This window comes from Rhopalosiphum padi, chromosome 4 (genome assembly GCF_020882245.1).
Source record: "Rhopalosiphum padi isolate XX-2018 chromosome 4, ASM2088224v1, whole genome shotgun sequence".
NCBI classification, from domain to species: Eukaryota; Metazoa; Arthropoda; class Insecta; order Hemiptera; family Aphididae; genus Rhopalosiphum; species Rhopalosiphum padi.
The window spans coordinates 51,663,029-51,675,398 of NC_083600.1; the positions used below are offsets into that span (position 1 = coordinate 51,663,029).

Consider the following 12,370-nt stretch of genomic DNA (forward strand, 5'->3'; position numbering starts at 1 on the left):
TTATAGTATTTATTATTTTTTTAATAAGAATATATTTTACAGATTAATAATATAAATGGTGGAAAAACAAATAATAGTTACCTACCAAAGTCATAATAGCTTCATGAATAAGAAGCTAATCATAAGTGACTCTTGGCTTGGAGTTAATAGGTTAAATAATAAAATTAAAATTATATCACAATACTACTTTGAGTCTGAAAAAAATAATTTCCAGCGATGGGAAGAGTATAAATCGTTTATGAGTATTTTAATTGATTGATTATTGCAATCTTTGACATCAATATCTTTTCAGGTAGGAATGTGAATCTAATTTGGGAGTCAAAATATTTTGATTCTAAAGTAAAAATGAAGGAAAAACTAAAAATTGTATACAAAACTAGTTTTTGATAAAATCAATTTTGTTTTTTTAGTGTAATTCAAAAATGAATAACAGGAGATACTTATAACAATACTTTTGGTAAATGTATGAACATGTATTGGCAGAGTTAAACTTGTACTTAATATGTATGTATATAATTTCTAATTGTGTTTTTTGGTTCGAAATTTGTTTTTTACATTAATATTTGATTTATTATAAAAAAAATAGTATACAGAATGATTCAGAATAGTCAGCTCTATCTTTTAACAATGGTTTAAATTAAATTTATGTAAAATTGTGGTGAATATAAACACATGACTTATTAAATTCTGAACGGAGTGTTTTTTTTTTTTTTGTGTCTGTTATCACTTTCTGGAGTAGTAATAATGCTTCGATTTTCAATGCTTTCGAATCATCTCCGTTCAGAATCGTTTTTCGTATACAATGATATCAGTCGTTGCATTCAAATTTAACAGATCCATTAAAGTGACCTACTCTCCATCACTACTATACAGCAGAGCGATGATTTGTCAGTAAATGGTAATTAGCAGGATATATCATATTATTACCTATATTTAAATTGTAATATATCGTTATTTTACGCGATTTCGTAAAAAATTAAATTTCTTAAGCTCATAAAATTTTTTCTTTATCGACGCTAGAATTTTTTTTTACAATTACTTAAAGGAAAACTTATGGATAACCTTGTATTGGATTTTTGAACCTTAAGTATAAATCACAAAAATTTTATGAATTTTCAACTTCAAAATTCCTTGCAAATTTTCGCGATTTTGATATATTTCGTTTTTGAACTTTAAATGCTTATAAACAAAAATTGTGACTAACGATTTTTTATTTTTTTTTACTACGATAAGTTCAACTTATAATAAACCTTGTATTAAATTTTAAAAATTTTTTGGATAGCCAAATTTTTTTTATCAGCATTTTAAGAAAAAAAACTTAAAAATTCCAATTGTTTATAAGTAGCTTAAAAAAATTCTAAATATTTTGTTAATTTAATCGTAAATAGATAACGCTAATATAAACATTTGGTGAAAATTTCAAGTATTTACAATGATTCGTTTTTGAGTTACAGCAAAATCAAAAAAAATCGATTTTGTCAAAGTGGTTATGCGTAAAAATTCCCGTTTTTTCCGTAATTTTTTCAGGGTTTTTCCTGACGCTTTTGAAAACTATTGGAATTTTTTTACTTTTGACCCCTCAAAGTACCAACTAGATGAATTTTCCTTTTCAAAGAAGGCCTGAAGTCAAAAATCACAAATTGACACAAGATTCTTTATAAGTTATTATAGTTATTTAAAAATATTTAATATGCATTTTATGATTGTTTTATAATCACTAATTTAAGTTATATTATATTATAATTTAGAAACAAATAATTTATGTTTTAAAATTTACCTGATAAATGTTCAATATTCTATCTTTATGTCTTAATAAGATATATTATTTTCTCTTTATGTACTATGCTTAAGATTCTCATAAGTCATAACTAATCTAAAAAATATTTAAACAATGTATTTTTTTTTTATATACAATTTAAGTTCAAATTCAAACACAATTACATTTTTAATCAAAGTTTCAAGTATTTATATTTATTTAAGTTTTTTATTATAATTAAAAAACATTTTTCGCGCGTAGTTATGACTTTTATATGTATATTATAAAGTTTACTACACGCAATGACAGTTAAAAAATATGAAGATTAATTTAAAGATAATGTATATATTTTATACCACGAGTCCACGAACCCAATCACACTGTTTTATAGTGAAATGATACTGACTCGAAAGTTAATATAAATAATTTAATATTGTACTTTTAACTAAATATTATTATTAAAATAATTAAATATTAATAATATTATAGTTGCTATGTTTTCAGCTAAAATTAAATTAACTTACCATAATTCAAATAGTTAAATAAATTATTGAATATCAAAATATATAATATCAGGAAATATACTTGGCGATATAGGATGCAGATCGTCTCCACTCAGAACCGTAAATCGTATAAAAACACATTAATATCATTAATCTTTAAACTTTAAAGTTAAACCAATTAACTCCAGAAATAAACCCACATTTTATCGGTTAAATATTAACAGTAAATATATGTCATAATAATATAGTCCCGCTAACATTTTAATGTCTGCTGTTAATGCTATAATAAATTTTGATTTGTTCACTTGATAAGTTTTCTAGTTATTTAAATAATACTTAGGTACGAAGTTTAAATTGTATTACATTTTTACTTAAATAAGCGTATGTTAATTTATAATATTATATTTAACTGTTTATCATTAAAAGAAATTAGCACGTAACTACATTTGTATTACTCTATAATCGTTATACTCATAGGCGGAACTAGACATTTTCATTAGACTGGGCCACTCATGAGAGTCATTTTACACCTGTCATGTCCAAAGGAAAGGGTGGAGGGCAATAGGGAACATCAATGTTTTTATTACAGTACATAGCACAGTTGGCCCAGGCCGTAGTTCCGCCCACGATTATACTTCACAGAATATGTATGTATTAAGTTGGAATTTATTTCGTTAATAGTAATAGTATTAGTATAAGTATTATTATTATTATTATTATAATTATCATCATCATTAATTCAAATTTAACATATCCATTACCTACACATTTAAATTCGACACCTACAGTACTTACTATGTACAAAGTGGTTCCTATCCAGTATCCACTTGCATGCCTACCTTTTTAAAATTAATTTCACTTAAATATTTTATTGCCCCTCTAAGACAAGCTAACGGCTAACCCCGGATATGTGCTTGCTCGTGATCCCCTTCCCACTTAAGTATGGCCTTTGAACTTACACAATGCAAATGTAACAATAGTGTTGTGAAACTACAAATATTGTCCCTCTATTATATAATTCATATAAATTACAAACACAGTATATAGTGTACACACTATTATCAATTATTTAGTAAAATAATAAAATTGACTTTCTTTCCTAAACTAAAAATAAAATATTTACTATCAGATACATAATTTTATTATATCAGCATTGGCAGTATTTGAATAAATAAGAATATTATACATTTTATTTGCCTACGAGCTACGACCTATCTATTTATTAAGTAAATAATCGTACCTATATTATGCATGTAATAATTTTAATTTTCAAGTTTTAACTTTTTAAAATCAATAATTTCGCTTTCCTTTTGTGCTAGTTGCACAAAAAACTTATTACTAAAATGTCAACTGTTTTCAAAACAACGCTCGGGCCTATTTTAAGTTTAGGCAAGATTTTAGGGCTAATTAATATTTCATATATTTTGGAATCTGATGGATTACTAATTAAAAATATAAACTCACAGTATTATACATTTCTTGAAGTTTCAAGAATGATCGTGTTGATAATATGTACATATATCGTTCATACAAATGCATTTTATTACATAATTGAATTTCGATTAGTTAAATTTTGGTTCGTAGTTATTGCAGGAAGGTTATCAGAAAAATGGACGATAAAGTGAGATTACTAAAAGTGTATAACTACTTTTTAGTTTGAATATTTCAATTTTCAGTCGTATACTAAAATATATATTTTTAATTATGTACACAGTTTTTTAAAATTTGATTTAAATACCTGTGTCCTGTATAGTTATATTTTCGATGTTCTTACGTTTTTAATTTTTTTTAGGTTGATTAATAGCATCATACAATTTGATGAAAATATATCATTACTCTCACCTGCAGTAATATTGAATGATCGCAAATGGTTTCTAAGTAAAACGAATTGGAATTATATTTTAATTTCATTTTTGATATATTTTATTGGGTTTGAAGTTTATGCTGTTTACTTATGGCCACCGAAGGATGTCAACATTTACATTATTATCGTATACTTTTTTGGTGTACCATATATTACCGATTATGTGGTTTTTATAACAGTATTTTTTTATCTCGTCAACATCGCATATAAATTTCAAACAATAAATAATTATTGGAAATTCCTTCCGGCTGGGCTGGTCGCTACTTCCAATAATGAATGGACTCATCATGAAATAGTTATGTTGATAGAAAACATTAGAATGTTACACGCTAAATTATCTGAAATCTTAAAAATATTCAATTTGGGTTACGGTTTATTGCTCTTGCACTTCTTTGTATTCAATTTTATTGATATGATATATTTATTTTATGTAATGATAAAACATGAATTTATATCACCAAATGTTAGTTTTATAGAATGTATTATACATTATTTACCATTATACATTTTTAAATTACAAATAGTAATTTCCATAATGTTAATCATCGTTGCAACTTCTTGGATAAAAGAAAAGGTACGATTAATTTATTATTAATAATAATGACGATTTAAAATCATATTTTATTTTTAGGATTCGTATTTTATGAGTTAAAAATAAACTAAAATTTGGATAAATTAATAATTTAAGAAATACGAATAGATACTCTTTATAATATATTATATTGTATTTATGAACCAGTATCATTCAGTCATCGTGTAGGTACCTACAGGTGGTATAGCGATTCAGAGAATATTCCTTTCAAAATTCGTTCAAATAATAATGATAGACAATAAAAAAAAAAAAAACGTAATAGTGTAACACCCTATGGAGTAAGTATTAGTAATATTATGTCTATTAAATTTAAATTCAATGATAAAACATATTATTGTTATTAACTAAGTCAATATATTGCGACTATACGTATAATAGCGTGAATATAGGTTCATGGTATAAATACCTAAAACTTTTTCTAAATATTTTGAAAAGTGTAAAGAAAATGATAATGTAATAGCGGAATGTTTTCACGGTTCATATTTTTTGAATCACAACAAAATAACTAAAATTGTTTGAACAGAAATTTCTCCCAAATATTCAATGTTATCAAAATTGTAATTTCTAACACATATAAAAATGGATGTGACTTTACGCTTAACTTTTTTTTTTCTTAATATTTTACCATATAATATTATTTTACTTAAAAATGTTATAGAAAAATAAAATCGTATCATATTTACGATTAATTCGGATTTCAAATTTACCCGTTGACATTAAAATTCAACTAAAATGGATTTATATTTCATAATATTTCATTTAGAATAAATAAATAAATAAATCATTTGTCGTTCTTAAATAGATTAAAACGTTTATGGTTCAAATATCAAACTCGGAATTGGATGAAATAACTGCATTTGGATTTTTCAACATAAATATGAATCTAGTAGTATCAGTGAGTATTAATAGTATTGTGAATAACTGACATTATTGATTAAGAATATTTAAGAACAACATTGATTATTTTTATTTAGACTTAACTATATTTTAATATAATGTTACATAAAATCTATCATATATCTTGCAGATGCTTGTATTACTAATGACTGGAATAACAACATTAATACAGATGAAAAATCATCCTATTATTTTAGAAATGTTTAATAATACTGTTCGGTATCGCAAAAACTGGGTAAGAAACTAGTGAAAATCCTTATATAATAAACATGTTCGTAGCTACTCATTACTTAGCTTATAAAATTAAACCTCTGGTCTAAAAGTATAATTTGTTAAAACAAATATAAAAGTAAGACAATAAATAATATTATTTAAATTCTTTTTTAATGTTACAGATTCAAAAATCATAATTATTTTTTACGTACCTACCAAAATTTATTGTGATAAAGACAATAATTTAATAAATTGTATGTTTAATGATAACTAAATCGATCAATACATTAATAATACAGAAATACGATAAATAATAAGTCATAGTATAATAGGTTTGATCCAATAATTGAACTATAGAATCCATTTTAATAAAAATAAATTAAAAATTATTGTATTTTACCTCCATCATTCTAAACGTATACGTGAAAATGAAAAAAAAAAGCCGAATATTGTGATAAACTTTATAAATTATAACTAATATAGAAGATAATATACATTTCTATATATTATGCATTTTAAACTTTTAAAGTATATTTTAAATATCAATTTAAAAACATTTGTTTCGAGTAATATTAATATAAAATGGAAACCCAGTACAATGGTTCAATGCCCATAACGAATCATAAATAATTTACATTATTATTAAATAGTTACTAATTTTTTTTTTTCTAGGGATATTTGTATAAAAATGAAAAACGTTAAGCCAGTAATACACTATTTTCGACGCGTTGTTTAAATTTAAAAATAAACATACTTTTTTGAACATTTGTTCAATAAAAATAGATATTATAGAGAGGTCTGTAGTTTTAATACAATTAACTATGTGATGTATAATTGTGTAATAAAATAAGATCGTTTTAAATTATTGAACTTTTCTTTAAAATGTTAATCACAAATTTATTCAGATAGATATTATACAGACTAAGTATGAATAAAAAGTTTAATAACTTTGTTAAATTAAAGATATATATTATATATATACATATCGGATTTGTATTTAAATATTAGTATAACTTATAATGTTAACTGAAATATCATATTATTTATTATTTTAATTTGTATTAAATAATGTGTTACTTATTTCATTGTGAAGCATAACTCATAAATATGCTTATTATATATATATATAAATACATTAAAATAACAGTAACATACCTATTTATTTAAATTTAGCAAATTGTGTGTGTATAAAATGTAGAAAAGAGTTTAAGAAATGTTTGATAACTTAAAATCTACTTCACAGTTGCACTAACACACGGCGTATAGTGTATGCAATAGTACTACAATGGTTGCATGCATTTTTTTTTTTAAGTGCATAAAGCAATTTATTTTGGCACTTATGTGGTTAATCACTTGGCGATTTAGTTTATAACATATTTTATAAGAACATACTATAGACCAATGCAGTGATAGCTGCCTGACATTGATAACATATTTCAAAAACAATTTTCAATTATAATTAATCAAAGGGAATAGGCACATACAATTTTCAATTTTGAGCGATAAAAAATATTATCTAGTAAAAAAATACTGAACAAATTTACGCTAAAATTTTACTTTGTAAATTAACCATATTTAAATCTAAAAAAAAAATAGTTATTTAATACAGTTCTAATTCATCTATAATAGAACATTAATTTGATTTAAAAAGACGGTTTCCCAAATTATTACCAACTTGTAAGATAATGCCAAATACTACGACGGTTATTTATTAGTTATTATGGATATAGTGATTTTAATGTTTATATTATAATGAACAAGAGTACAAAAATAATAACAAAATAGTAAAAGACTATTTGAATATTTATTCACGGTAAACCATATTTTTAAAAATGTATAGGTAGGTACATAAAACTATGATTGATTGAATAGCATAATAAAACGAATTCAAACAATTCGATTACTAATTATTATACAAACAAGAAACAATTTAGTTTTGTGTTCTTGTACTTGAGGAGGTACTATCGATTAAATAAATAATAAATTTGAAATGTCTTACATAGTCTTTCATGTAGATTAATTATTATTTCAATTATTCAAATATTTATCTTTATAACACAAATAACGATTGTTGATAATTATCAAAATTTGCTGTTTAAAATTGTACTAGTATAAATACTATTAAAAGAACCACTTTTTTAAAAAACAAACCTTAGCCCTATTTTAATTTTAGGGTTAATAAACATTTCATATAGGTAAATTATAATTTGACATTCTTGTAATTACTATAATATGTTCAAAATATCATAAACTCAGGATAACGTTAATTTCTTTAAGTTTTAAGAATGTTCGTAATTCGTATTGATAATATGTATTTACATTATTTTTCATCACTAAAATCACAAAATATTTTGATATATTGCTACATCATGGCAATGCGTATGAAAATGACAGGGTAGTTTCTATATAAAAAAAAAAATAAATTAAAAAAAATTTCTCCGATTTCTACCAAAAATAAGCGTTGTTGTGTTTTGTTATTCACTATTCAATTATACGAAAATACGTATAAATCATTTGATGTACATAATAATTTTATCAGAAGTTACACCTTATGTTCACTGATTGGGTATTTTTTTTTTTTTAATACAGGGACATACGAAAGCGTATATTTCTCTGTATTTCCCACATATTTTATATAATTCACTTTCTATTTGTATTTTTTATTAACATTAAAAAATATATTGAGTTTTTTTATTGATTAATGATTAATAAATGATCACATAATGTTTGTGAATAAAAATGCTCGAGTTTGATTGAAGTTGGTCTTCCCGACATTATTCAAACGATTTAAAAAATAAGCCAATATTTTGCAAATAATTTCCATTACGTTTCGTACGTGAAGAAACGGTGATTATTATACACGGATCTCAGTAAAATATTTTAGAATTGTTTAAGTAAAAAGCATTTTCGATCAAAAATTGTGTTCATTTTTCCGTAAATGTTTTATGTCAGACTTGGATTAATTTAAGTGGCTTTTGAACGTTCATGCATACCTACCTGTGAAAATAAGCAGTATTACAATATTGAATACTGTTATTGTATTACACACAAAATTATTTTAATATGTTTCATATTACATTTATATTAGTAATGGTGCAACACTAGATTTGTATAATTACACGACTTTTGTTTGAAACTATATTTATCATTTATTATTTAATAATATTTTCATTTGCCATATTATTTTGTTTTCTTGGGTAACTTATACAGAATTAGTTTTAATATGTATAGCAGTAATTATTTTAGGTTAATTAATATTTTCAAACCATAGTTACGACAGTTAGGATAAGAATAGCGATTAGGTAATATTATGGTAAATTATAGTAAAGAAGTAAGTACCCACTATTGTATTAAAACATTTGAAACCAAATAAAATAATAAATGTACTGCTTATTTAAATTTGTTTGAGGCTAAAAACCAAGATATACGAGTGTCGAGTATAGGATATATAATTATTATATAATAATGTGTATAACGCTTAGGTTACTTTTTGGTTTTTTTTTTACATTTGTAAATTTCTTTTCTGATATGAAATAAGTATAATATAATACAAAAAACTGATAATCTATTATTTGTAAGTTATACAAATTAAAATTTATTTGTTCACCACATATAAACAATAATATATGTTATAAATATAATATATACTATCATACCAGTCTTATAAATATTTTTTTTTGCATACAAATTGGAAAAAAATTGCCTTAAAATCTTTAACCAGTGATCATTAAATTGCACTTTTTGGATAAACATTTTTTTTTCGTTTTATCAACTTTTTTTTTTTTTTTAATAAAACTAACGCTTATATTCATGATACATATCCATGCATCAATGGAATAAATTTACAAATATTAATATTAGCGTGTTTAAATTGTCTTTATTATATTATTAGTTTGTGTATTACAAAGCAATACATTAAATATGATCGACTACATAGTCAAACGTAACAGGATCTAAGGTTTTATTTCTGAATTGAATACAAACAACGATGTATATAAACGCCAGTGAGTACAATTTAACATATTTTTAAATAACAAAATTAAATTGTGTACAAGATAAAACAAATCAGACTAGACTGATGTAAAATTAATTATTGAAATCTATCCGGTACCAATATCTGGTAACCTATATATAATGTATTTAATAACAATAATTTAATAAAACGTATAGGTACACAATACATAATATAATCTAGGTAATAATATAATGAAAAATTCGACGTGAGTATAATAATAAAGTAGTGTAATAATTATTTGCATTATTGTAAACTATGCATCAGACAGTAATATAATAGGTAGGTACACTATAATATAGCCATATCATGGGTACACAAACATAGATAGGATAAGTCTAATCAAATCAATAGTAAAATAATAGGTATTCTATTGAAATTATTAGAGAAAAAAAATGTAACTGAAAAAATAATGATTGTCAATGAATGTAAGTAATATAGTATACGATGTGAGGCTGCGTAACAAAATTATCACAAAATGTTTAACAAAATAAATATAGATATCACAATAAAAAAGGTTTTGTCGCCTTCAATAACAAAATAAATAAATAAATAAAACCAATATATTACAACATTACAATACACTACCACCGGTCGCTGTAAAATTTAATTCACAAAACTTGTACAGAACGAGAGAACAAATAATTAAAATTAAAAATAATTATAATAAATGGCAAAATGATTAATCAAATTAAACTACAATAACGAGTTAAATCGATCGGTCAGTCTTTAGGGATCGACATTGAAATCGGCGCAAGTGTCTCTAAACTTACTTTTCAAATGCATCACATGTATAATATTATTTATTGCCACTGATTAGAACAATGTTTTTGTTTTTTGAATTTACTAGGTGCCTAGTGGCTATAGTACCTAACTACGTAGCTAGTTGTACGAATTTATTCGTGTCATTGTTCGAATTCGGCCTTAGTGCTCGGCCCAACCCCGAATTCAACGTTTTGTAATTTGGCCTCGAATTCTTTGATCAATTCCGCTTTTGCCTGGAAAAATAATTCAATCATATAAACCATGCACAGGACTTGATTTTTATAACTTTTGCACAACAACCAGTTTAATTAAACCCACGGTACTGTATTTTATAAACAAGTACGATTCTGTGGTGCTCGGGTAAAAAGTTGAAAAATGGTAATTTAAAAAAAAAAATTTAGAAATAAAATCAAAAAAAATCCATGAGATACTTATAATGAATATAAAAATGCAGTAAATAATGACATTTAAAAAATATTGTTACCTTTATAATAAAAATATGCGCAATGCATAAAATAAAAATTATTAAAATTTAAAAATAAATCCGACGTAATCCATTTTACTCGATTAGAGCAGGATTATGTGTGTCTACTTACTTTTTTCTTGAGATCATTAAAATTTTGTCTGATTTCTTCGTGCTGTTTTTCTAGTTCCTCAGTCTTCTTCTCATAGATCTGAGCTAAGCGCACCCGTTCATTTACACCCTTTTCCACCATTGAACTAGATACTTCTCGCTTGATCCTATACAACAACAACAACAAAGAATAGTGTCATATGAAAATGTTTTTATTTGTAAAGTATAATAACATTTCTTTTGACATTGGTAAACTATCAAATTGTTAATAATTATTGTTATGTTTGAAAATAATAAAAAGTTGCTCATATAAGCTTTCGAGGAGGACAAATATTTTTGGGTGGAAATTTCGCGGTACTAAACATATATATAATATGCGGTGTTTCCGAATTGCGTGCGAAAATCATTATCTAGGTCGAGTTGCGTGTATAGTTTTTTCACGACTAAGCCTAGTTGCGTGCGGGATTAATCGACCGACTAACCAAGTTAGTTCGGTCAGATTTCAAAAAATTGAAAATTGAGTAAGAAATTTACTTTATTACACAAAACACATATTATTATAAACAAATAAATAGATTATTTTGTTCAAATTATAACGAGTTATAGCTTTATAGCCTTATAGGTATAGCCTTATTTGTATAAGATATTTTTTACATTTTGAATAGGTGTTGTTAAATTAGTTAAACGTTTATAACATAACGAATAAACGTCATATTTGAAATTTTCGTCAAATGTTTATTTCATAGTTTTCTATAAACGATAATTCAATTTTATCTATTTTTTTTTTATACCACCATACCTTCCAATCTCGTCTTTGTCCTTGTGTATTTTTGCCAACGATTTCATTTCATGTCTTCGGCGGTCCTGCAGCTTTTTCATTACTTCCGCGGTCTCTTTGTCTAACAGTACGCGCAACATTTTCATCTGGTTCGATTGCGACAAACGCATCACTTTCTCCAACGACGAAAACACGATCTCGTGATATTTCTCACGGAGGTCCCGTTCTTGTATCACGTGGTCTTTGCTAATCGCCAACAACCGTTCGGACTGACTTCTCGACATTCTCGGCATCGAGCTAGTGGAATTGTCCGTGTCGCATTCAGAGGATTCGGACGCATCTTGGTTACTCTGCAGTATGCTCTCCTGGCTGGGGAACACGAAATTAATAAAATAAAACTTTTTTGTTTTATATAT

At 24.9% G+C, this 12,370-nt stretch overlaps 2 protein-coding genes across 3 annotated transcripts in view; one reads left to right on the top strand and one right to left on the bottom strand.

Moving 5' to 3' along the window:
• The first annotated feature begins 3,602 nt into the window (after window positions 1-3,602).
• On the top strand, window positions 3,603-5,859 carry LOC132930036 (uncharacterized). Its single transcript, XM_060995692.1, has 5 exons — window positions 3,603-3,880; window positions 4,052-4,697; window positions 5,374-5,440; window positions 5,516-5,610; window positions 5,743-5,859. The coding sequence occupies exons 1-5, from the start codon at window positions 3,603-3,605 to the stop codon at window positions 5,857-5,859; spliced, it is 1,203 nt and encodes a 400-aa protein (XP_060851675.1).
• Window positions 5,860-9,680: 3,821 nt separating this feature from the next.
• LOC132928821 (1-phosphatidylinositol 4,5-bisphosphate phosphodiesterase classes I and II) overlaps window positions 9,681-12,370 on the bottom strand; it is a 46,898-nt gene continuing 44,208 nt past the window's right edge. For both annotated transcript variants that reach the window (XM_060993724.1, XM_060993723.1), the window contains exons 16-18: window positions 11,976-12,323; window positions 11,199-11,343; window positions 9,681-10,835 (exon numbers count right to left, since the gene is read on the bottom strand). In XM_060993724.1, coding sequence (XP_060849707.1) covers window positions 10,743-10,835; window positions 11,199-11,343; window positions 11,976-12,323 — 586 coding nt within the window. In that variant the 3' untranslated portion in view covers window positions 9,681-10,742. The remainder of the gene's footprint in view (window positions 10,836-11,198; window positions 11,344-11,975; window positions 12,324-12,370) is intronic.

Excerpts from the sequence above, each read along its gene's own strand:
- LOC132930036 (XM_060995692.1), top strand. The coding sequence starts at position 3,603 with ATGTCAACTGTTTTCAAAACAACGCTCGGGCCTATTTTAAGTTTAGGC. Across the intron at positions 3,881-4,051 it reads TCAGAAAAATGGACGATAAA|GTTGATTAATAGCATCATAC; the intron begins GTGAGATTACTA and ends AATTTTTTTTAG. Across the intron at positions 5,441-5,515 it reads ACCCGTTGACATTAAAATTC|AGATTAAAACGTTTATGGTT; the intron begins AACTAAAATGGA and ends TCGTTCTTAAAT.